At 37.1% G+C, this 27258-nt stretch overlaps 1 protein-coding gene across 1 annotated transcript; it reads right to left on the reverse strand.

Annotated features, from left to right (window-relative positions):
* Positions 1–790: 790 nt before the first annotated feature.
* LOC144658472 (conserved oligomeric Golgi complex subunit 1-like) lies at positions 791–27224 on the reverse strand. Its single transcript, XM_078518889.1, has 28 exons — positions 27092–27224; positions 26919–27003; positions 26779–26823; positions 24755–24821; positions 24564–24670; positions 22894–22966; positions 21824–21943; positions 19495–19560; positions 18129–18170; positions 17869–17992; positions 17455–17568; positions 16685–16759; positions 16507–16578; positions 13802–13883; positions 13481–13586; positions 12940–13086; positions 11628–11893; positions 11116–11361; positions 10568–10684; positions 10299–10409; positions 9611–9644; positions 9126–9199; positions 8077–8170; positions 7531–7608; positions 7366–7442; positions 5797–6091; positions 1633–1833; positions 791–1372 (listed from the first exon to the last, which is right to left on the reverse strand). Exons 1-28 carry the CDS (start codon positions 27177–27179, stop codon positions 1256–1258), a joined length of 3123 nt encoding a protein of 1040 aa, XP_078375015.1. The 5' UTR covers positions 27180–27224; the 3' UTR covers positions 791–1255.
* Positions 27225–27258: the final 34 nt, after the last annotated feature.

A 27258-nucleotide genomic window follows, 5' to 3' on the forward strand; every position in this document is an offset into this window, starting at 1 on the left:
AGAAGTCTAATTAAAAACTGAGAAGATTTTTTAATGAACTCACACGTTTCCGAAAATTTAGCTTGCTGCAGGTGCTGTTTGTTATTTGAGCGTCATTCGGATGTAGCTGACAAACATCCATGTATCTGTTAGATGAATTAACCACCGTCAAACTGGATTTTATCAGATCGCTAGTTCCAACAACCGAACCACGAACTAAATGTAAAGTTGCAGGCCTGCAGCGGTTAGCAGGCATATCACGGTTCTCTTGAATATCCGAGCGAATTCACGATAAATTCGTCAGTTTGTACCAGAATGTTGATATATGTTTGGGGGATTAAGGACGATCGGGTGTTGCCATCATTTCCAGATCCCCCTGGTACTATCTGCGATGAAAATGCAACTTCCGTAAACGGTCGATGCCATCCCTTAAACAGTCGATGCCTTTTGTAATGGTGGATAGAAATCACGACCATGATGACCTTTCCATTTTCCTTTTGTAAGGAACAACGTATTTCACACTAAGCTCAACACTGATCTCAACAGAAATCTAGGACGTGTCGGCAAAACCTTACAATTATACAAGAGCGAATGTTGTATCAGAACTGCTATTCATGTGATTAAGTCTGCTCAAGGTCTTATGTCTCTTGACAAGGTTTGTTGTTTTATAACCTAGGGTTGCACGGTTCAAACAAACAAAGAATATAGCGTGTTTTTCGCATGCAAAAGAATTTGAGGGAGAAACTTTGGCCAAGTACAAGAGATACCGTGTTACAAAACTGTTAAGTAAGATAGGAACGTGTCACTAGCATTCTTTCTATATCTTTTTACTTGTTTTCTAAACAAACTGGTTGAAAACCAGCCTGGAATACAATGTATTTTTGCTCGACAGCTTACATTTACTGGCCATTATATACAGTGATAGTCAAATTTATTCTCATCAGAGACCTATATAACTTTCGGGCACAAAAGACCCATTCAAAATAGGCATCCATCCAAGTCAACAAATTCTTAATTTAAGGTTAGTCAGTTCAAAGTACTACGCAGAGCCGCGGACCCGATAAGTGTTATCAGCCTCTTCCTCCTCCTCCTCCGGGTCTGGTGATAACACTTGGCTTGATCTCGATTGTTTCAGTTATCGTAAAAAGCCCCACCCAGCTATGTTTAAAATTGCGCGCCAAATATGTTTTATTTTGATAAGAATATAAGGTCTTTTAATATACAATTTGATACCCACAAACAACGTTTTATGTTAAATTTTAAAAATCTAATTGAGTCACGTTGCATTTAGCCCTTGACGTGTGTCAAAGTTGACGTTAAAAAATTGGTGATGCTTGAATAATGCTGTTCGAGTAACAATATTTCTTGCATCTTCTTGTTGGCTTAAATACCCCTAAAAAGAAAACGACAAAGTAAGAAACAACAGTAGCGGCAGCAACAACAACAATAACAACAACAATAAACTAACTAAAAGTAAAAAGTCATTACACCAGTGAACATTGCCAAAAGAAGGCGAGAAACTTGACATTCATGAACGACAACATACAAACTTAAGTAAATTCAGTCTTTTTGACCCTTCTTGTAGGTTCTTCCCTGTTATATTTCTCGTCGTGGTTACAGCCTAAGTTTTCTTAAAGAATATTGTTTCCTAACCTGGTCATGGTTAAGATCTACGGTTTGGTACCCAAGTCCCGCGCTTGAATGAGAACTCAAGGGCAACAGGGTGAATCGTGGGGGATTGGAGGCCAACGGCATAACATTGTGTTGGTCGTGAGAGCCTGGAGAAGGACGTTGTGTTACTCCAAAGGAGTGGGAAGAATGCTTGTCCAGACTAGATAAGACGCCAAATAAAACCTAGCAATAGAATAAAAAACAAAGTAAATTTCATTCCAGAATATGCAAAACAAAGTATTAAGAACGTACTCAACAACAATAGCACTAACAGCAGAAACAGTCGAATAAAGGGCTTGCTACATTGCTGTCTTTTCGATAGAGAAAATATACACCAATTGTTTAAAAAAATTCTCTTAGTTTAATGGGATGTTTAAGACTTTCAACATGAAATGTCCAAACATGGTTAAGCATTTTATATAACGATATTATATTACCATAGCCATATGAATATCAACAGAAAAAAATGACAGTTCGGCTTGCGATGAGTGCCCCTCAAATAAGTCTTACAATGTTTTGACTATTGAATAAAATGAAATGTCAGATATCAACTTGTATTTCAATTCGAACGCTGTTGCATTGCCGTTGAATTAAATAAGTCTTCGCTGCCCGATAATAACGAAGCGTTTCTACCAGAGAAGCGATTAACGTCAAGTGGGCGGGTAGATACAATTAATTTGTTTTTTTATATCTTCTCCGAAAAAAGGAATGACGAACAAAGGTTCGGTCCCCCAGGAGACTGAAAGCATCACGACCACGTTAAATGACTTTTAAGGCAACGAACTGTCAGTGGACGAAACAATAACAAAATTACTTGGACAGGTTCCAATGTTTAAACATGAAAATGGGTTCTTTACAACCACTTGTCAAGATCCAAATGCCACAACTATTTGTTCATACACGAAAAATATAACTATCGTCAAAATTCACAGCTAAGCGACAATCTGTCTGTCTATAGCTTGAATTAAACATTGGCTGGAAAACTATTCCGTCATTGCTTCCCGTATATATTTCAAGCACGCAACGACTATAAAAAAAAGCAAGAACTGACATTGAAGTCAAACCATGATTAGCTGACAAAATTGTCTTTCTTTAAGACGGAATTCCCCTTTAAAACCTACTCATGTGATTAATTTTTTGCACCGTCATGCAATTAAGTTGATGTCATGACGTGACTGAATGGTTGTTTATTTTACGCTGAGAAGCTTTAACGCCTTAATTTAAAGTTCGCTATGAGGATTCATGTGTATAATCTAAAGTGCCTACCGAGGATGTTTCATCTTTAACGAGACAAAACACGCTTTCTTGTTCAAGCAAGATATTGTATTCCCAAATTCCAAGATATATCGTTTATCACATCGAATGTAACTAAAGAGACTTAGATGTGGCTATCTTCGAATTAATCTTCGGATTTCTACACTTTGCAGACTTGGTACAACTGAAACGCATCTCGTGATTTTTGATGGGTGTAGAAAAAAAAAATTGAAGGGAGATGATTTCGAAAAACACATTATTTGTCTTTGAAGACGCATTATACCAAAGAAGGTCAATAAAGGCGCTGCTGAATACTAGGCTATGAAGATAGACAACTAGCCCAAGCAAGCCTGCCTACAGGCCTTTCTTATTTAATATTAAAAAGGCGGGGGCTGCACGCATGTGCCTGCAAATAGAATGAGCAAATAGATTCCTTTTTGCCGTGCGCCTGTTCAGTTATAGATGAAAGATGACCTCAAAATGTGGTATGAACAAAAAAGCGGCCCACGAGCCGCTAGGCAAGTGGGTCACTGATTCGGTAATTGTATATTACGAGCAAATTTCTGTATATCAGTAATTTCTGTGTTATCCCTATTCAGCATATAAAAAACACTAAAAAGCCAACACGCGTGATTTAAAATCATCTTTTTAAGTTCCGAAGTTTTTGTATTTTAAAGTTTTAGTAGTAAAAGTTGTTTTGGTTAATTACCGTAGCTTAAATAACTAAGGGGTCCCGCGCTTGCCGCATTGCTAAAAAATGTTACATTTTGTCAGTGTTAATTTAGTTTTTGGAGTGCTTTGCTAAACGAGTCTCGCGCCGATCTCGTCTCTGCTGTTCACTTGAATAGGATTAATTAACAACCTGTTGATCGCTGACTCATCGTGTTTTAACTGTGAATACATTTGCTGACACATCCAGTTCCTTTAATTAATGTTTGGTTAGGCCTGGTTCACACAAGCGACATAACGACATAATGTCGTTTAATATCTTATGTCATTATGTTTAATATGCTTATGTCATTATGTTTATATGTTATTCATTATTTGTATTCATTATGTTTAATATGCTTATGTCATTATGTTTAATATGCTTATGTCATTATGTTCCAACTATGTCGTTATGTTATGTTGTTCATACTGGTGACATAAAACATAATGTGAGGTGTTTTTTGCATTTGCGTGACCTTGCCGTTATGTCGTTATGTCGCTAGTGTGAACCAGGCCTTACTTAATTTACTAGAGGTGCGATCGGTAAGCAAGAAAAAAAAATATATTAGCTATTCACTAGTTTTATTTTCGTTCGGTAGTTTTACTTACTTACTGCCCATCGTGCCTGTGTGGCACATAGAGCAGCGTTCGGTAGTTTTAATTTAGTGTAATTTTAGTTCGAACTTTCTCCGCCTAACAACGAACACATTTAACAATAAACTCTGGAGTAAAGTTTGATTTTTTTTATAAGGTTGCGCTATTCTCAAAGGATCTTGTAATTACTTTTCACATCTTGGTGTTAGCGCACTTATTATACTCTGCTAACAATAGACGCATGTACAAATCGTATATAAACAACTGCACTTGTTCTGCTTTTTCGATTACATTTTGCCTACGAATAAACTGCTGTTGGAACCAAGCTGAGTTGTTGCTGTTGCTGTCCGTCCAGTTCGTGGTTAGATCCCGGTACCCAAGAGTGTAACGGCTCTTCCTTGCAAGCGAGTGCCCCATTAAGTTTAATTTCTACGCAAGTATCGTCACAGTTATCTCGGTTTATTATATAAACTGCGGGAAAAACTGCGGTTGTTTATTGGGATTTTGACCACCGAGAAAAACAGTATCACGACGTGTGTGAAATTACGATAATTTTTTACGTGTGTTTGATATCACCAATCACGTGCTGACAAGTTTGCCATGTTTCAATGGTGAATGAACCAAAGTTTATCGAAATTAAGTCGAAACATATTCGGATCTTCTTCGGAAATCTCCGGTAATCTTGGGATATTTTCGAAAATGTTCGGAAAATGTTTGGAAACATTCGTATGACCTTCGGACGACATTTTGAAAATCTTCGGGAAATGGTCTGAAATCTTCGGAGAATCGTAAAAAACCTCGTTATTAGTAGATTTAGAAAATAAACAAAATAATACATGGTTGCTTGGAGATATGAAATTTATCTTCTCGCGTTGAAATCGAAGATAAATTTCATATCTCCAAGCAACCATGTATTATTCTCTATATCTCAAGTTCAGAGTTCGCCCGTTTCCCCGTCGCTCAGATAGAAAAAAACCTACCGTTACATGTGTAAATGAAAATAGAAAACTTTCACATTTGCCAGAAAAACCTAGCAAGGGTTTGATGGCAAGGGTTCTCAAAAATTAATCAACCGATCGGTGAACCGCGAAAGAGATAGCGTTTCTATTTTCGATGGTGAATAAAAGCGCGCCGTTGTCTTCGAAGCTAGCGAGATTGGAAGCAGGAGAAACAGGACCAGTGCTCCATACCAACCGGATAAAAAGTAATATTTCCACCATAAACCAATTATTTTCAACTACTATATTCGGTCTATATCATGTTCTATCATAGTTATTAGTTACTAACTACGGTTCTATTCACCATGTTTGCAAATGCCGCGGTGTGAGAGCTAAGTACGTTTTCTGTTTGAAGTGAGGTAGAATTCAGTGTTTATTCAAAAAAAAAAATATACCTGACACCTGAATGAAAATTGTATCATTAAAGAGTTATTCGCAAAAATGTTTGTACTCGTGGCAGCCATTTTGAATTGCGCTTCACTTACGTGCGCTCATAACACTGACAGTCAAACAATTGTATGCGATGTTAAAACCAAATGTCAGTCAATACAATAACAGTGGAAGCTACTAATGAGTTGTATTATTACCATACCCCGCATCTCTGAAGCTGCCTGGTAAGGTTTGTTGCCATGTGAGGAGAAAATACATCCAGATCAAACGGGTCCACGCAGCCTTCTAAAGTGTCCACAACTTGTTCAAGGCGGTTTGATAACTCAGATCCCTCGTTCTCACCACGCCCCATGAGGATGGCCATCATGAATCTGAGGTCGAACAGTATCTGTAGAGCCTGGTTTTGAGTCAGACTCGACTTGTGTTCCCGGACTAATTTCTCGTGCGTCAACAGAACTCCATGTGACATGCTCGTGACAAGCTCGTCCAGTAATTTCCTTCCAAAAAACACAAACACAAGCACTTAAAGACTGGCCCAGTGGAAACAAAGAATTTGCATCTCTGAGACCCCCAACATAGATGGCGGATTGGCCGTGGGCAACAAAACTCAAAGACTTGTTCCAAGTCGCTCGTTAGATTCGCAGGAGACCGCTGGATACGGAAACGGAGGGCGCGCGCGGGCATGAAAAACAAAATGGCGGAGGATCCCTCGGCAAGTGTCATTTGTTTTCCTTCGCGCGCACGTTCACAGAAATGAATCCCGCGCGATCTCTCGCGCGCGATTTCAAAGGCGATTTTACTCAAGTGGTCTTTCGCGCTTGATTTCAAAGCGATTTTATTTAAGTAGCTATAGCAAAGAAAAAACGAGAACTTGGGGCAAGTCTACGAAACTCAGTGATTCCCGTGGGGACAATCATTATGTGTTTTGATATCCATCTAACTAAAAATATATAATAATGCTGGTTTGCGAATTTCATTCACCATCATTTCTGGGTGCAAGACACTTTTCTTGTGCGGTTTCTGGAGGTCGTCCTTTCGACCGACCACGCAACTCACGCATCTCATCACCGACTCGCGAGAGAAAACTATTGGTGCCCAGGGTACAAACAAATATGCCGCGCGCGGTCTCAAGGCGCACCACCTTTTCTAGGGTTTTTTTTTAATTTCGAAAATTTTCGGACCTTTTTTCTTTTCAACAAAAAATTTTCCAAAAAAATAACAAAAAAATAACCGCATGTAGTGTACAATCGCATTAGTTAAAAAATACCCGACATAAGGATATTCATGAGCTATTCAAGGAAAAACAAGTTTCTTGTCATTAATTCTTCCTCAAGTGACTGATAGTGGAAGATGTTGATATAAACATTTGTTATTTGTATTCTTAGTTGCATTGCCGACATAATATTCGATTATAAAAAGATTGTCGCGCTTTAAATAATCTGTAACAATGTAACAATGACTCGAGCCATAACTCATTAAGTTATACATGTTGACATCATAATAACGCTGTCTCGTCTATTCCGCCGGCGTTCTGTTCATTCAGCTATCAATGGCACAATGCAATCCAAGAACACGATCACCATCAACTCCAGAATAGTTCCTAATGAACACTCTTAGCAGCTATCACGTGACCTATCTTGTGGTGTGGGTAACGGTGGAACGCTTACCCGTAAGTTTGGACTAGACGTTGTTTGGAAGTCAAATGCATAATTTGACTAGAACACGGGTATCCAGCTTCCTTAGCAAATCACGAGCATATGTTTAAGTTTACCTGTCTAAGGCATGCGCCCCAGTTCTGTTGAGTTCTTGGCAAAGACTGAACAGCAAAGACGTCACGTGTGATGAGACCTGTCAGTTAAGTCAAACAAACAATTAAAGGAAAAAACCATCTAAACCTTAACATTATCTGTTGATTGACAGCTGTCACTCAAATTACCTGAGTCGGAACTCTTATAGTAGATTCAACTTTCTTCCCCTCCTCTGTTTCCTCTTCAATCTTGACTTCTTCCCAATTCTAGGCAAAGGAAGATTGCAATAAAAATCCCAATAGAAGTTAAAGTTGACTAAAAAGATCACGACATTCATGATGTACAAAATTACGTTCAAATTGAAGGAAATCTTCATAAAATCTTAAAACAATCAGTAGAAAACAAACAAACAAACAAACCCAAACGAACAAGTATGATTAAGACTGGGGGATAGTGGATTACTGTAAACTTATTTTCTAAGATGTACCATTTGTGAAATAATTCGTTTAAATGAAAATCTAGTCTTTAGACCAATCATTCACAAGCTACAGCAGACTGAATAGGGCTTTCTATAGATGGAATGGAGCCAGTTTACAAACGAGGATTATGAAATATCAACCTACCAAAGGAAAGGAGAGTTACAGCATTGTAACAAACACTCAAGGTAAACGTGTAGTTTGTTGGCAGTTGTTAAAAATCAAAACTATCCTGCACCCCAGATTAAAATAACTTACAGTCATTGACAACAAGGAGGCATTTTTGCCGCCATGAATTAAGGTCACTTCTAATGAAGACAAAAACAGCACAGAGATCCAATCTTTCCACAACCTGAAGTGCAAAGAAAATCAAGTGCACTAATCATAAACAAATCACTCAGATATGCTGTTATGTTAAATTTGATCGCTGATTGGTCCCTCTACTATTCCATAAAATGAAGTGCTTCACGGGATGAAACCTAAATGACCAATCCACCATACTGAAAAACATGGCGACTGGTACATTTACCCAAAAATCTTAGCGCACGAAAACCCTTAAATCGCTCATAAAAAAGCACAGGAATTTAAAAAAATTGAAACGTAGCATACACTTGTTAGTATGGGGACGAATATTGTTACCGATTTGTTAGGTTCGAAAGGTATTGTGGTAAAATGTACAGGCGCCATCTTGTTCGTAACGGTAGAAAAAACAACACATGTAAATTGGGTATGAAGATCCCTTTAGGGAACCTAACAAACTTTATTCTATTCTATTCTAAGCCAGGACGCTGCCGCTGCCTCCTTTGCTCTAAAGTTGGGACAAACACGAAAATACAAGAAAGCACTATACACCGGTAATCTACTGCCGGGATGATTCACGGGCAAAATAGAAACACATCAATTTCCTCAGCGACAAAAGGCGCTGGGAAAATAAAATCACGTTGTTAAACCATTTATAATTGATTGTTTTCTCGCTCGTTCGTTCAAGCGTGTGTTAGAATGGTCGCTGACCTGTTGACAGCTGGCTCAGTCATCAGGCTTGCTTTTATTATTTGCAACACGAATGGAAAACAGAGAAAAGACACATCAGTGAAAATTAAACAACTCCGTGTCAAATCTGCTCGTTTCTAACCATTCTATTTCAATGCTATGCATTTGGAAGCACTATGCAGCTTTGACTGAATTTTCCACCGCATATCACCAAAAAAGCTTTTTAAACAATCAATTTTAATTGGTTGTTCGGGGCCCAACGGCTACAATTGTTTAAAAAAAAATACAAGATGGAAATCAAGGAAGAGCCGGACTACCTGTATGCCGCAAAGTATCTATCTTTGAGAAGATTGCCAAGTTCCACCATCCTGCTGTCTTTGCCTTGTTCTTCCTAAACATGAAAATATCCAGGAATCGAGACCAACTCTGCAATACTTGCTTATCGTTACAGTATTTGCTTTTAAGTTTAACTGTTTAAGAGTAAACAGAAAAAATTATCAAAATTTTTAGTTAGGAGAGAACATTTTTAGGAATATAAAAAATTTGCCTAATTCTGAGAAGCGAATGTCAAGAAATTTTATTAAATTCTTTAACATCAATTTTAGAAGTGAAAGCCCAAATAATGTTGCAGTATTGAAGATAACGATAAATCATGCAACACTATAGAGTGATTAGAGTCTGAAAGGTTTTAGACAGAAAAAAAAAGGAAATTTGAATTCTGAATCTTTCCGGCGATTACCTCATTCAAAACAACAGACCGCAGTCGACCACAAAATGAACAGCGCATATAACACACACAAACCTTTTTCTTTAGCGAGCTGGAAGACTTGAGCATTCTGTTGAGATAATATCAGACAATGTATTTTAAGACTTCTGCCATGCCGTGCCAGTTTACAAGTTAGGAGTGAGATTGAGAGTTTACTTCAAAGAACAAACGAACGAACAAACGTAAGTACGAACGAACTTACGTATGAAAGAAAGAACAAACTAATAAAAAACTGTTTGACACCAGTTAATTAATAGAACTGTGATGAGTTTCCTTTTTAAACAAAACTAAACATACATTCCCTTTGCGCACTTTGCCTATTATCCTCCTCTAAATTACTTTTACCACAAAAACATAACTTCTCAAATACATTGGCTCGAATATTACCAGATCGTGAGATACAAACACGTTCTTCATCCACACGAAATTCCTTTTGGTGTGAAAGTATCGTAAAATACTAACAAACATCTACGGTATAAACCATGAAAAGCAATGCGTGTATCCATAAACCGGCGTCAGCATTTGCACTTTAGTTAAGAGTAATTCGGGAAATTTGGATTTCATTTCTTTCGAACTAAAGGGATGAGAAAGAGTGGCAACAGTATTGGACTCAACGATTTTTTGAGGCTACAAAATAAGCAAAAGAAAAAACACCCAGAACACTACTACAATACACGTGATTATAAGCATCATTTGTACAGACTGGATACCGATACACACTAACCTTGGTGTTCCTCGGCCCTTGTTGGCCTCAGCTTCCCCTCCTCCCATGACAAGCTTGATATTGGGACACTGCTCAGTGAAAGAGTTACACAATCGACCAAGGAACAGAACCCTGTCAACAAACATACATCACATAATACGCTGGAATTCTTGGCAAATAAATACTATTCCTCTTTTGTGAAAGAGAAAGTTTGGGAATTATCTAGAAAAGAACCCGACACACGGGGTAAAGGATTGTATCAAACCACTGAATGAATCACGTGATATTACCTGTCAATGCCGACCGTGTCAAACAGCGAGTGTGACTTTGCCTGAAGAACTTCTTCGGTATTCAACAATAACTTGTCCTTGTGATTGGCTATTATGTCATCAATATACTGCAATAAGCTGCAGACAAAAAAATCTCTAAGAGGGTTTTGTCTGACAATTTTAACTTCAAATTATTAGTTAACTTGAAATTTCCACGACCTATACAACAAGTAGCAGCATGATTCACCACTCGTACAAAGCTACATCTTTGCTACTAAATATAGTCTGTGCCGTTAAAATGTTCGCTATTTCTGGTATGTTTGCGTCGAAATAAATGCCTTGGTCGTTACATAAATTATCAGCCTTCCTCCAAGGATGCCTACGTAACACGTTGAGGATGTGTTTACCATTCAATTTACACGCGTTCCACACTTGGTGCCCCTCCCTCCCCCTCTTCATTCATGGAGCGTTCCATTTATGCTGCACTTCCTTACATGCACAGAAATCAGTTTTTGCTCCACATGTCAATATCTTCTCATCAATGCAAATTTTCGTACTCTTAAACTTACTGGCTAAACGCAGAAAAACATGTTTCCTGAAGAAAGGATTGAATTTGGCGAGAATCGCCAAACCGATCAAAAGGTTCTGTTTCCTCTGGACTTGTCTTGTTTCTGGTAAGAAAGGATAAATCAGACACTTTGCTGCTTGAAGTTCTTTTGGTGAGCTTAGGAGCGTGACCTTTTTGAACATCCACAATGAAGTAATGAGCATCTTCAAGGGTGGCTGCTAATTTGTCATCAACTGCTTTACACAATCTGAAAAGTGAACAGAAGTCATGTGACGGTAATAGTGATAAAAAATGTTTGATGTAATTATTCTGGTACATAGACACTAGGCTGTCTCCAGAGAATACCGACATAGAATAGCATGGCTTTTATCACATATAGTAACAGTTGGAACTAACAATTGGTTGCTATAATTTTGAAAACTCATTTTCCTCGTCACGTTGCAAAAGCATTGTGAAGGAATCAAAACATCGTGCTCTTTATTGCCCATAACATGACGAGTTCGTATACACTACCTCTGTACAGCTGGAGTGCAGACGCGTGCCTTTAGTGTGAGTCCACTTTCCTGCTCATGATGTATTGCAATGTTTTTCTGTGATCCCCACATGGTTTTAGGAACATCATTTGCACTCTCTTGCCACACATACATGGCAATGTCCCTTTCCCAGAGTGCACCGATATCAGTGGCAGTGGTGTTAGGGTCAGATATGTCATCTTGTGATTTGGTTATCATGTTCTTACAAGATGACACTGTGGCATCAAACAGACCTTTCAGTATATCCTATAATGGAAGTACACAATTTCTTTATTGACTTTGATTCTAGTGCACAAAGAAAATGCCAGGTTGAGATATGAAAAAGTTGACAAAAATAGGCCATTTCCGAGTTACTCTTTCCCTCTGTTTCAAAACGAGTCTACGTGCGAAACCATTCATGTGAAAATAAGTTTTACCTACAGGTCCATTTTCATGCAAAACAAACTCATTTTCATTTGAATGGTTTCGCACGTAGATTCGTTTTGAAACAGAGGCAAAGGGTAACTCGGAAATGGCCTACTGAGCATAACTGATGGATTGGTGCTGTAACCAAGATTGACCGTTGACCAAATTGTTAGACATCTGGGTCCAGGTATCATGCAGCAATTTAACAAACATTTAATCCGCAATTACAATCAATCAGCAGTCAAGTGTTGTTACAGTTAAGGTATCTGAAGCTACTGATAACGCTTTCTTTAATTACTTAACCCTTCTGTCATCTAAGTCAAGTAAAGTCTTTCTCAGAACATCCACTCTTATGGAAACTGATTTATATTAACTCTGTTCATCTGGCCACCAACAGCCGACAAAATCTGCTTGAACAGAGAAATCACGTGACATGATAAAGAACTGAGGTATAAAAAACGTGGTCGCATATGTAATATCGAGGTGACTAGTTAATGTGTTCTTCCATTGTATTTTGTTATTCCTTACTATAATTAGCATAGCAAAGATTCATAAAAGATTGTGAGAACATCATTCACTGATTGTCATTTTCTTAGAGTGAGATTAAGCTTTCGCGAATTGTTTCTCGTTTAAGTTCACTTAAGAACTCTTTGAAATTTTGCTGTAACATAACTTTATTATTTCTATAGCGCAAAAATCCTGTGTAGGTTTTGTATTCTTTTTTTAAGCAACTGGCACAAACTCATGTATCTGGATCTTGAACAAGCATGTAAATCTGACCGAAGACTAAACACTGTATATCTTTGGGCTTCAACATAATTTCTTTACTAATAGCGCCATTGACTTTGAAATAGTTTACTTTAAATAACATGAACGTGTAGGTGTACCTTAGCCCGAGAGAGAAAGAGGGGTTGTAGAAATTCACTCCAAATGGACACATCACGTCCCAATACTCGGTTACAAAGAGCTGACCAGTCAAGGGTGTGGTCACTGGGATGTGCTGATGGCGACACACTTGTCATCTCTGTGCTGACCTGAAAAGAAATTCAAAACAGGAAGCACATTGGAAAACGACACAATATCTGTTTTTTGGTGTCATCTTCTTCATTTAAATTCCTTTCATGGTTTTCAATATTTAAAGTCTGGGAGGTTAAATGTTATATCATGTCTTTTATCAGTTTAAAGATATTACTTAAGTTTGGTTCTAAGGCAAGTCAACAAAATTAAAAGATATAAAAATGTCTGTTTTGTTTATTAATCAAAAATGCATCAAAACGTCCAAAATACATGTAGGGCATGTCACATCTTCTGCCATTGCCATGAAAATAAAGGTTAAAGTAATACAGAATATTTCTCATTTTAACCTATATGTGTATGATTTAGATATACATAAGAACTGCAAGAAAGTTGGACCAAACTTCTAGGTACCTCATGAAGTAGGTCCCATACAGCATCTCGTATAGAGGCCAGGCCTTTGAGACTGCCAATGTATTTTAGCAGATTGTTTACCCCAGTGGTAACATCCTTGATACACCTAACAACAATTCAAACAAACAATAATTCAGGCACAAGAATAGTATCACTGGGTTGGTTATAATTTTATGTTTTCTCTGTTCAGTTGCATACCCCCAAATGCAAGATTATCAATAAAAAATATTTTATTATTTCAACATGTTTCAACAAGTGTGATGAATGTCGACTATGTCATACCTGCGTGTATAGTTATTAGTATGAAATTAACTAACTCACATAGAAATCCATTCTGTACAGTTGTGGTGAATATTTTTTTTGGATATCACAGATGGAAATGCCCTCATGTGTGGTCTGTAGCCTGTAGCAATAAGCAAATGACAAACAAAGGAGAAAAGATTTTAAGTCGTTTTTACACTTTCCTAACTATGGACAGCTGGCACCTTACTGTCAGAACACAATGGGGCTAGGTATTTCCCCAATCATGAATGAACTGTCCAAAAAATGTAGGTCTGATTGGCATCAGTTTTACTATAACAATGCAGTGATGATGAATGTACATGTATTTCACATAATCAATTTCTTGACATCTAATTCTAATCTGATGTCTTTTTTATGCTATTCCTTTTAAAATAATGTGAAAGCATTTTGATTCAAACTGTTTTGATTTGTAAGCAAAGGCTCCTGCAAGATGCTTTAAATTTCCAAAAACTTTTGATCTGAAGTTCACATGTATATGTACTATTTAACAAATAGATTCCATTTTGCCGTGCGTCTCTTCAGTTATAGATCACAGATGACGTCAAAATGTGGTATGAACAAAAGAAGTGGCCCACAAGCCGCTAGGCAAGTGGGTCACTGGTGTTCATACCACATTTTGACGTCTTTTGTGATCTATAACTGAACAGACCCACGGCAAAATGGAATCTTTTTGTTTTATATTATAACACAAGACTTCAGTACACTTCAGTGTGAGTAATGCCGCTACCGAAGAGCTAAGTTGTTTTCATTTCACTATTAAGTTTTCGTTAACACGAAGCACTGTTAATCTGATTAGTAAATGAACAGAAAAATGGTCAATTGAAAGTCAAGGAAAAAACTAACCTTTATTCCGATTTGGAAAGTTGTTCAAATCTTTAAGCATTAACCTAAGCTTTCAACCGCAATTCATTTGTTTCCCGTGGCATCATCCAACTGTACAACATCGGTCAAACTTTCATACAGATTTCAGATAATTTCTCGAATAATTCACTGTCTTCTTCAAGCTTGTTTCGCCCAGTTAAATGCTTCGAATGGTGAACGATGCTTGGTGTATTATTTCTCCCTGAAGATTTGTAATTAAGCTGAACTCTTTTGCTTTGTTCTGGCCCCGCAAGTTTGAAAAACTTTGCCGACAACTCTGATTTGGACCATGAACTCTGATCAAGCGTGCGAGTCACACCACCGCGTGACGTCACCTATGTGTCTGTACTTTAATAGATCATAATTAAGAACCAATCGAAATGCGCGTAGAATACAGGTTATTATATAAACAGTCTTAGAAATTGTCAACTGCATTGACTCAATAATAGCAACAAAAGTACAGGATACATTTACATTCAACCATGCATGCAACCCTAATTGTTGTATGTATAATTTGTTGATAGCTGGTATCTTTCATAAATTCGTCTACATTTGATCGCAGCCACAAAGCCCTCTCTATTACTATGAATTAATGGTAAGCACACACAGATATGTAGATTTAAGAATATACATGTAAGTCTAAGCCTAGGCTGACAGAGCTCTGTCGAAAAAGTATCAGCTGTTCAATGGAGAATTTGAAGCTGTGAGGGCAAAGTTTCTGTGTGTGAATGCTAGGAGCTGGATGTTGAAGGATAAACTTTTAATGAAAGATGAAAAGAGGGAGTTCCTCATAAAAGAAACAAGTGTATGGAAGTACCGGTGCTCTCAAAAATGAATGAAAGTAAGTGACAGAGGTTTGTATTCAGGGTCTCACTGTTCAAAAGCAGTCTTTGGTTAAGTTGGATTTTAACTAACCAAAGTTTTTCCTTTCTTTTGTAATTTCAAAATGATCTTTAAAAAATTTGAAATTGCCATGTCAAAAAAAAATTGCTAGGAGAATAGCTATTTGATAACTTATGGAACTGAATATCCTGGATTATTGCCAACGAGTCAGGCCTTCTGGAAGACCAGAAGGCCTGACGAGGCGGCAGAACATAGAGCCGCGAGAAGATTTGTACATGCGAAAAAAATCTCAGAAACACTCCAAATGTCGAGAAATGTAAGTAATGTAATGTAATGTAAGGTAGATCGTGACGACACAATTCAGCACGTGCACACTTAATTGTAGTTTGGCCAATCAGCGCGCTACTAATTTGTTCAGCACATGCATGAGTCATTGGTAACTAAAATTCCCAGACACTATGCGTCTCAGATATTAAACAAAGAGGTTTCAAATCTGTTCGCTTCAAAACTGCCAAAATTGCCGAACTAGAGATTGAAATACGAAAGAAACTTGAATTAAACTTTGTTGAATTAAACTTTGTTTAGACTTATTTCTTTTGTTTCGTTTTATTTTCGTGTTCAGTGGCTCATAGCCACTTTGATTAAGACCTATAGGACTTTAAAACAGCGGAAACCTTTCCAAAATAGCGGCATCGGACAACAATGGCTTGAAACTCGCAAATAGCATAAAGTTTACAAGATTTCGCACTAAATCTTCACTACTTTGGTATTATTTTAGAACTTTTTGTTAGCCTTCATAAAATCGCATTTTATTCCATAAACATTCAAGATTTTTAAAGAAAACGCCCAATGTTTAGTGATCAATTAAAATCATAAAGCGTCCCGTTGTACTCGTTGGCATTTCTACCGATAGGTATCACTAGTCTTAATATTAGATCATACTTACAATAGCTTAAGGCCCAGTTTACTAATAACATTGAATGATTGTAATAAATTTTTTATAATTTTCCAAAACATACCCAGTACAGTCTTGGGAAGGAATCTTGCACTAGTTACCAGATCAAAGTCAGGACCAAACAATGCCTCCAAAGCTTTAAGTAAACAACAAAAGAAAATGTAAGACATCTTTAGATTATTCCATGGAAATTAGTTGTACGTTTGCCAGATCATTTAATTTGTTCCCTCCTTGTAACTCACCTTCTTCATCGCCATTTGGAGTATTATCTCTTTTTGTTATGTCAGCAAGAGTTTTGAACACAAGTGCCGGATTATCTGAAAAGGGAAAAATTTAAGATATTCAGTTTTAGAAAGCTATGATTGACTGAACATAACCTTCAAACCACACCACTTGCAACTTGAAGGTAGGCCTTTCTTTCTACTGGCATCATATTTTATGACATTTTTTGCTCAGGTATCTGCAAAAGGCAAAGTTTGGAGATTCTATTTTTTAGGGTTAGAAAGTACCCTGCCACTTTAGGCTTTTTAGGCATTTTTTTCTCATCTTTTTGTTGCAGTTGTTGGCCTTCTTCTGGGCTTGCTTGCAGTTTAAGAATTTTCGAGAAAGCACCATCCAAACAGGAAATACTTACCATTGAGGAGTCAAGGGTGGTTAAGGCAAATTCTCCTATGAGTTTTTCACTTAAATTTCTAAGCATTTTAATTTGTGGATGTGCGAAGCACAATAATGACCCTAATTTGGGCATCATTAGAAAGACCTTTTCCTCCTGTAGAGAATGAGAATAAGTGATGCCTTTTTTGATCAAAGATGATGACATCACAAGTGGAACAAAGAGCAACGTTCTTCAAGTCGGTTTTGGCCAGCACAGAAGCCAATGGGTAAAATTAAACTGTTAAGGCCACTCTTTAAAAAAACATTTTACAATTAAAACTAATTAAAAACCTATTGAAAATACATATTGCATGAATGGGCCAATGTTTAAAAAAATTGTTTTTTGAAAATGGATTACCTTTAAATTCCTTTTCTCCACTTTCATCATCACAATAGAACAAGGCATGTATTTGATAAAGACTTGATCGAATGACTCGAACAACTTCACACACTTGTGACTTGATGCTTGTAGCTTAAAAGAAAAGATGATGTATAATTCAAAAGCATGACGTTCTTACAAATAAACAATTCATTAACAAAATCTCAATATTCTTCTTAAGTGTATGGTTTGGGTAAGAACTAATAAGAGGGTGCTTGGGTGCCAGAAAGATCTATATATTCCCTGTAAGATGGTTTTGTTGTAAATTAAATTACTGACTAATAATTTGTTTAGTTTCTATTCATATTTACCCAAGTCCCAGTGAGACAGTATGACTGTATCTACATTAACTTTAATAATAATATCAATCACTGGTTTGTAGAGAGGCCTCACCATGTTGGCATGGATGAAAGATCTCCTGTAACGAAGCCTTCCTTGCCAAGATAAACTCAGTAAAAACCTGACGAGGTGAACTTTCCTCTAACAAAAGAATTGCACACAGTGACTCTGCAAGCATCTGAAGAATAACAGAAAAAAAAACTTTGTTATATGAATGAGGGCCACAGTGTATAATCAAATATATATAAAACAAATATGCCTACTTTTGAAGGGCCAGTGATAAGTATTGCCAAATATGAATAAACATTCCCTACCTCTTCAGTTTGAGTGGCATCCTTTAACAAAGCACGGCTTCCCTAATGAAAATATGCAAACAAGGCTATAATGGGAAATACTTAAAGCTGAATAAAGAGCTAAATAATACAAGAAGTCATCAGTGCCACAGAAAAATTCCAAACTCATGCATCTAGCAATTGGCTGTTCCAAGGTTGCACAAGGAACTGGGGCGAGTTTAAAATTTAGTAATCGATAATCTAACACCACCACATGTAAGATCACGGTGAGATTGGTCATTTGACCAAGTTTGATGCTTTCAGGACAGTGCCGTAGCAAGGGGAGGGGCCGGGGGGGGGGGGGGGGGCCGTGCCCCCCCAGTTTTTTTCCCAAAAAGGAAAAACAGACCTGTATAAAATGTTGAAAATAAAATTTTATCTCCCGAGAGGTATGAAACAATAACATTTGTAATTCTTTTCATTTTTTTAACGTACGTAGGGTGATGCACAATGTTAAACGGCCAAAAACTAAAACAAACAGAAATTAAGACCAGAACGTACTATGATGACTCTGAAAGGTGAAAAATTTGCTGGTTTCAAGATACATAGACAGTCGGTTTTCTATTTTATAATTGATGTTGCAAGTGTTATACCCTCTAATTTGTTCAGTGGTTTGCTGAGACAATGTAGGAAGTAAATAATTCGTGATATGCGTAAATCACAAATAGCTCTTGGAGAACGCTGGACATAGCATTTCCAAGATTCTAGATTTCAAAATTTTCTGAGGGGGCATGCCACAAGACCCCCCTAGCGGCTCGTGCCTCCGGCGCTCGAGTGCCCCCCCCCCACTTATTTTACCCTTGCTACGGCACTGCAGGATGAACAGAAACGAAGTTATGGACCTTAAAAAACATGGTTCAAAATCCATACAAACTAAAATTTCAGATAAGTTAAAAATTAGCATGAACCTGTACTTACAATCCTTTAAATTAACATATTACGTAACTCCTACGTAGAAAAGACATTTTAAAGTTGGTTTTTTTTGCGTTTATAAACTCGACAAAACTGAACAGTTTACAGATCTTTATGAAACATTAATTATTCAGTGCGAAGGTGACAGTGCCAGACCAAATGCTTATGGCTCGGTGAACAAAGAAGTTTTGAATCTTTTATTTTATCATGTTTTATTTTGATGGTTTAGTGAAACAAAGCCCTTTTGGCAACTTTGCGACAAAAGGGTTTAGTCGTTGTCGTTGTCATCATCATCATCATCATCATTATCATTATTAATCCCTTCTTCACCCTGAGAATAGACCTGCCATTCACAAAGGACTTATCTTGGATTTTTTCCATGTCTTACAAAGTTTCATGAAATTACTCATTAGACAAAAACCGTTCAACTACCTACCTGAAGTATGGAGTCCTTGAAGTGACTGATAGCTGCCCACTGTTTTGGCAAGATTGGAAATGAAGACTAAAAGTAAAGTTGAAAATCAAGAACAAATTAAGTAAAAGGCCAGTCCACAAACACCATTTAATAGACAGCCATTGTTGTATGTACCGGTACATAGCATTTCTACACAGTGCTGGTATAATCAAAAGGTATCAGCGTCAACTAATGCTTGCTATATATTATGTCATATATCAAACACGAGAGACAGTGTTTTTTTATTGGGATATTCAAACAAGTGCTGAGAACAGAGTTAAAAATAAAAATGAAATGCAGCGAAGTTTTGATGAAAATAATTAATGCAAAGTGTTTGGATACTGCCGATGAAACACTGTTTGGAGTGATTGAAATATCTTCTCAATTAAAACAAAAGCTATGGATTATAGGGAGAAATAAAATCATAAAAATCTATGCTAACTAAGACTGGGTATCCAAACCTTCTTCACAGTTATGATTTTCTTTGTTGTTTTTTTCTTTCTTTGAGCAGTTTGAAGTGAGCTGATGTCACGGGAAAGTCACTGCTTTGTTACAATTTAGTCACATGTCCAACTGAACCATAATGTACTTTAAAGTGTCATGGACCAAAATATATTTAGTTGTTAGTTGTTCAACAATGAAAGCTCAAAGAAACATAATTTTATTATATAACATTCAGCTTGGTATACCAAGTGGTAAAAAATCGGTCCGCGATGCGTACGTGTGGGGGCTTGATAATTTCAAATTTGATTCTTCTTTTTTTGTGAATTCATTTAGTACATTCAATTACCTTAAGGCTGCTATTTATTGCGGCAAATAATCTTTGTGATTTTTTGCAAATTCATTCCTTGAAAATTTATGAGCAGCAGGTGATTCAAACATTTCTTTGATGCACATGATAACAGATAAACAGCGGAATGTCTATTACATTGATATACGATATTTTCGCCCTTACGTCATTAAGAATGTAAGAGTAGCGCAGTTGGGTAGGCATCTGACTGGGGAACGAGAGGTCGCCAGAGGCCCGAGTTCGAATCCCAGAGGGGACAATTTTTTTTCTTTTTTTCCTTTTTTTTTTCTTTTTTAACCAGTAGCACTAAAATGGTTTGTTTATTATATCGCTCCGTAGGTATGCATTGCAGAATAATTTACATATATCAGAACATATAGCCATATAGACTGATTCAAGTACAAAATAATGTATTAAATTGTGCTGTTTCTGCGGCTTTCAATATTGGCTTGCGTAAGCGTAAAAGCTTCTCTTGAATTGATGTGCAACCTGCACAGACTTCCAGCCAAACGAAATGTTGGCTAGTATGACTTCGTGAGCTGCTGTAATGACGAGCAACTTCAAGAACAGCTCAGTGAAATCAAAGAAACCACACGAAACGTACGACACGCCAAAATCCAATATGGCCTACTCGACACGCACCGCCGACTCATCCCCAGGCTCTCTCGCAGAAGACCACGTGACACAAGCAAACCCACACACAAATAAATAAATAAATCCCGCAGTCGATAACAATGTGGCGGCTTTGCCCCCCACAAAAATCAATAAAAACACCATCCCTGCAGTGGTGAAATCAGTTTTGACCAAACAGCTTGCAGTACTCAGCTTACATCTTTGATGCTGTATTGCACATCCATGTTATGGTCAATTGACTAACTGTCAAATCAAGAAAATCGCTGACCAGTATCACATGACCATATTGCAGGCTCAGCCATAGATCTGTTCGAGGTCAGGTGTTTTTTGGAAGTTGCCACTGTCAAGTAATGATATTTCAATAGGCCTTATTCGTATTCTCGGTATTGGACTGGAACTAGCTTGCAATAGAGGCTAATGCGGGTAATCTTTTCAAATGCAAATGGCATGAAGCTGTTTTTAATGATATTCCCCCGCATGAGCCTCCATTGCAAGCTAGTTCCAGTCCAATACCGAGAATACGAATAAGGCCTATTGGATCGCAGCCTCAAACAGAACATTACATGCCTGCTTGGAGATAAAAAATTTATCTTATTGTGCTGATGGTATCTCTCACTTGTCCGCTGTGCTCACTCATGAGAGATACCAAGATAAATTTTATATCCATGCACGACCACCTAATTTCCTCATATTTCATTCTCCTCTGGGAGAATAGGGCCTTTTATTTCATCTTACCATGCTTTTAATTTTGTTCTTCAACTTGAGTTCAACATGAACAAAATTATGACGATGTTATCTTTAAATTCTTCCTTTTAATTGAAGCCTACAAATGATGTGCAAAATATCTGGTACCTGTTGGAACTGTTTTGAAGAATAACATGAACTCACCAGTAGTTTAGGTGCAGAGGAATCTCCAGTATCAATGTGAAGAATGCTAACAATGTGACGAGAGAAAAGATACAACTGGGCTGCTTTTAAAAACTGCTTTCTTTCCAATGCACTCCAAACCTGTGTTGAAAACAGCAGTTTATTACTTCACGACAGTTATAACAAGTTAAAAAATTTACTAATTAAACAATGTTTACTCGTTTAGCCCATTTTCTCCTTGTCTTTTTCTATTTCAAGCAGCTTATTTGATTCTTTAATGCTTTATAAGAATACAGTACAGGGAAAAGAATAAGTACAGGGAAAGTGCCCCATAGGTAGACCACAGCTGCCATACAAAGACATCTGCAAAAGGGATCTGAAAGCCTCTAATTGCTTTGCCTGGAGGCAGGCTGTGCAGCAAGGCCTTTCCCAGTTTGAAGAGACACTTGCCTTACAGACTGAGGCAGAGAGACAAAGAAGGAAGACCCAAATTAAAGCCAGAGAGACAGACTACTGACAGACTACATATGTTTCCAGTGTGGAAAAGACTGCCATTGCGGAATTGGCCTTTCCAGTTACAGCAGACAAAAGTTGTAGAACTATTTGCTGTTCTAGAACAACCATCCAAAGCATGACACCATAGTCTCCCAAGACTGATGGGTGCCAATCACCGAATAAATCATCATGTAATGATGATTGACTCGATTCACAAAGTGACTTTTTTTAAAAGATGCTGCTGACATTACACTGTCAAATTGCCCACAGCAAAAGTTGTTTGCTGAAAAATTAACACTTTACCCACTGGAAATCGGCCAGACATTACGGTAAAACAAGATGTTTCTTGTTAACATATGCATTGAGCAGCAAGAACAATGATGGGTAAAGCAAACCACAAGCAAACAATTTCAAACATGCAACAACAACAACAAAAACACACCCACACAAAAGTGAACCAAGGACAAATCATCCTGGAGACAGCTTTTAGTACAAAAATATATTAACTATGATAACTGATAACCTGATTTAAGGCTAAACCCCACTACTCGCTACAACTACAAGTAGAATCTTAGTAGTATTACACCAAAAAATACCTTTTCCGGAGTATCTACCAACAACTTCATTTGAGAGGCAATGGCATAGAAGCCACTTTTAGACTGTGAAGGACTAAAACAAGAGCAATAACAATTTCGAGAGCTTTTCTTTGCCTGCACTAAACATGTATTACAATAATTATTCTACAGTACTTCTTAAATGATCCCTGACTCATTTCCTACCTTCTTTTCCGTATGTACCATTAGAGTAACAGTTAAACTTTTTCTGTCAAGTACTGGTATATACAATGTGGGAAAAATGTTCTTATCATATTCACTGGAAGCTGAATGTTAAACTTTTCCCTGTTATGGAGGTTAATTTACTTTTGCATGGCTTAGACAGCTGATCAACATTATTTTACTGACAGTAATAAATAGTTTCCCTTTATAACTGATTATTCCTTCCCCATGTATGTAATCAGAAGTTGTGGTGGTCACAGGGATGTAGCTAAGATTTTGGTTTGATTACTAGCCAGGGTCATTGGGCAAGACATTTATACCAGCAAATCAAGTGACGACAGGTAACCCTGTCACAAAAACATTTAGAAAGTAAATGTTTTTATCTCTAGATCTTAAATTCATGTTGATTAATTTTCAACATAGTATATTTGTTCTAAAAAAGCGGCTTTGGAGCATTTCAATAAAGTGATTGACGTACAATTTTTTTTAAGTACATGCATACGTGTATGTGTGTTTAATATGTGAGCTCAATTTCTACATGCAACTTCCAACGTTCTGGCTAACACCAGATAAATTTTAACCATGACAGTGTTGACCTCTGTGGGAGTACCAAGTTTGCATTTTATATTAATACAAGCTATATGTAGTTAAAAAATTATGTAAAAATTTGAAGGACCGTAGCCAGGGTTAAGCATAATAAAAATTTTAAGAACGATCTCTGGCTAAAATTTTTTAAAAATATACGAGCTTTCGACTGTTAGTTCTACAGTCTTTGATGGGTAAAAATATAAATAACGGAAATTATATGAATATAAATGTGTAAGAATAAGAAAGAATGGACTATGTAAATTAATCATGAATATCTGTAAAAAGAATGTTGTATTGCCCAGGGAGTGGGCAGGAATTGTTATCAGCATTTAATATGTATATTTTTATGTATATTTTTAAACATTTTTAGCCAGAGATCGTTCTTAAAATTTTTATTATTAAAAAATTATATTTGATTCAAAATAATTTATATCACGATAACATTACAATCAAACTTTAAATCTTAGCTTTTACTTCACTTGGATGGTTTAACATGCATTGTACTACCTTATACCAAAATTAGAACAGTAGTAATAACAAAAGCCTGATATAATTCTAGAAATAGTTTACACTAGTTGCCCCCGGTGTTAATCAGTTTTTCTTAAAATTCTGTTCATCCGTCTCCTAAACATTTGTCAGTCTTTTTAATACCGTTCTAACCCAAGATAGGGATTTTCATTTACCGCTACCCCCCTGTTATTGTGACATCATAATACCCATAACTCCTTTGGGCATGTTCTGCTTTTACGTCATCATTACCACGACACACTTGTGGGAGTTAGTGTGTTTTTGGTCCCGGGTTTTTTTTATTCAAGCTACAATGAATGCCTCCTCTGGGTGAAAGCCCTGCGGGGGCAACAAACTGTTAGATTATGACAAGTGTAAAGCAGCTATACACTAACCCCTTGTCAGCTGGTTTGGTTCCCTGAGTACCACCCACCCCATGGCATCTGTGAGATAAATGAAGGTCCTTGCACTGTTTCTGAATATCATGAACAAACTGCATCACCTGGCAATGGAAACAGGATTAACATTTGTAAACAAAATTAACTGTTTCCCTCGGGGGCAGTTATTAAGTGTTAATTCTTATTACCTGACCAGCGCATGTCTTCATATCTGTAACAGTATCAGCTGCATCAATGAGGTCACGATATCTTTCTCTGAAAGAGCAAGGCAAGGTACAGTTTTAATACCAAATACAGTGAACCATTTGTGCTAGATGCCAAAAAGCATTCATTCTATTTATAAATGATTATTGATTTGAAAGTCCATACTATACGGTAAAATGCCAACCAATTAATTTTGTATACCTCTTTGATTTATGACCCAAATGTAAAGCAGAAGAATCAAAAGGCTCCTAAGATAAGGGGGTGAATAGGTTCATGGACTGATGGGTTGGGCCTAAAAATGGGCATGGATTTTGGACTGCTGAGATAAATTGAGCGGATTCACAGATTTCAAAAATAAGGCTGATCATGGATTGCCTGAGAATTCAGGCCCAGATCTTGGACTCTGTCTTTCTTGAAGTAAAAAAAAAAACACTTCTACAGTCTGTTGCAGTGAAACTACATGTATACTGTAGAAAGTTTTCAAGTTATGTGTGGTTCCAGAAAATATCTATACCCCTACCACAGAGGAAATTGGAAATTCCAAAGGGGAGGGGGGAGTCAAAGGCCCAAGAAATTCCAAAGAGGAGGGGGGATGCCAGTGAAATTACATTTCCAGACGGTCAAGTTAATGTAGTGCAAACTAGTTTCAAAATTATTTCAAAATAGCATCCTGGGTTCTTGGTACACAATTATATTACATATTAAGCAGGTTTTTTTCTCCTGAAAGCACACTGAAAGCAAAAAATTTCACAGAAATCCTCAATGTTGTTCCGTAGATGCTGCATCCATTACTTGTTACCAGTCCACCTCAAATTGATATGTGTTTTGACCGAAATGCACTGATGACAAGCATTGCTTGTTTCACGTTCGATCGAAGGAAAGTCATCTTTGTTTTTGAAAAGTTTCATGTTTTATTAGGGATGAAAATAGTGTGATGATTTAAGAAAAAGGGTTTTTGTTATTTCTGGTCATTCCTTTGTAATTTTCCTATTAAATTTGGCTTTCTCAGCAAGCGTTTGCGATTTTGTGATCAATAATGCTAGCAACACTTTTCATCCCTGTTCTGATACATTTAGCCGTAACTTTTAAAGCAATTGGAATAAAAGGAGATGAATGGTTATTCCCCAAGGTTATTTGACAAGTGACTACTAGATATTTTGTCTGTTTACTTTTGAGACAATTTCTGTATTTTGAGTTTAACAGTACATTTATATATCGTTTTAAGATATCTTCCGATCAATTGGTTACCAGTATACACTATAGTCATGTTTACAAGAGAAGCAGCCTAATGTTTAGAGCATTGCACAGTTTCTTTTAAATTTTTTTTGCTGGGGTTATGCAAAAAAACTTTTGGAAATTTCTGGAGGGGTGAGGTAAAGGTTATTTTTCTTTACAAAAATGGTCGCATTCCAGAGGGTGGGGGGGGGGGGTGTCTTAGGTGAAATTCCTCCATGGTGTGGGTATGGGATTTCTGGAGCCACACAAATACAGGGGTGTCCGAGATGTTTTTAGCCTTGCAAAAAAAGAACACGAGACTCCGAGAAGGTGTCAAAGAAAAATTTGAGATGACGAGACCCCTGAAATTTGGCTACAGTTTTGGGAGACACGCATTTTTTGAAGGACCATTCACCACCCCTAAATATGTGGATCTGAGTTAGAACGAAAATAGTGGCAGATTGACGGATTTAGGCCAAAAGAACAGATTTTTAAAAAATTGCCAAAGACCACCTGGATGTAATTTTCAGACACTGATATCACCCATAATATTTCTAAAAAAAAAACCCGATAATTTTAAAAGGTTATCACTTGTGTTGTCAGGATTTGCAAATTGCCTTTATCACTCTCATAGCAATGAGTTATGACTCAGGCAATTTTTGCAAGTTTATGTAAACGCCCGTGACAAGCATTTATATCACTTTAAATTTTAGCAGGCTTCATGCAGTTACCTATACAAACCATGGAATGAGGTAAACGCATAAATGAATTGATTATAAGCCGTATTGCTTACCCAACCATCACGCGTAGATCTTCTTTTTTTCTTTCAATATCACCCCTAAGAAATTATAAAATAGACAGATCCAGTATACTTCTTGTTGTTGACTAGTATACTATAAACGCTTTCAGTACATAATGTTGTCACCAACTAACCGTGTTTTGTTTTCCACCGCTCGGATCTCATCAACAGTGTGACTCGAAAACAGTGCATCGCTGTCTATTTCTGCATCCCAAGAAACTGATTATAAAGATTAGCAAGATTAAACGATTATTCTATGAGCCAGAACAAAGTGACATTTATATATCTATAATATTATGTAACTAACTTGATTGAGAATTCCTTTGACGTGGCGAAGACAAAGGAGATGTTTGCGGTGTCTTAGGAGATTTCGGACTATGTGGACTAGCCGCCATCTTGGTTGAAGTTTTTATCGCGGGCTCGTTTCTTTATTTACAATGGCGAAAACCGGGAGAGATCTAGGTACTAGAACAA

Source organism: Oculina patagonica, chromosome 1 (genome assembly GCF_052425735.1).
Source record: "Oculina patagonica isolate OP01 chromosome 1, crgOcupat, whole genome shotgun sequence".
In the NCBI taxonomy this organism is placed as follows: Eukaryota; Metazoa; Cnidaria; class Anthozoa; order Scleractinia; family Oculinidae; genus Oculina; species Oculina patagonica.

Excerpts from the sequence above, each read along its gene's own strand:
- LOC144658472 (XM_078518889.1), bottom strand. The coding sequence starts at position 27,179 with ATGGCGGCTAGTCCACATAGTCCGAAATCTCCTAAGACACCGCAAACA. Across the intron at positions 13,087-13,480 it reads TATGGGACCTACTTCATGAG|GTCAGCACAGAGATGACAAG; the intron begins GTACCTAGAAGT and ends ATTTCTTTTCAG. Across the intron at positions 8,171-9,125 it reads AGATACTTTGCGGCATACAG|GTTGTGGAAAGATTGGATCT; the intron begins GTAGTCCGGCTC and ends TTTGCACTTCAG.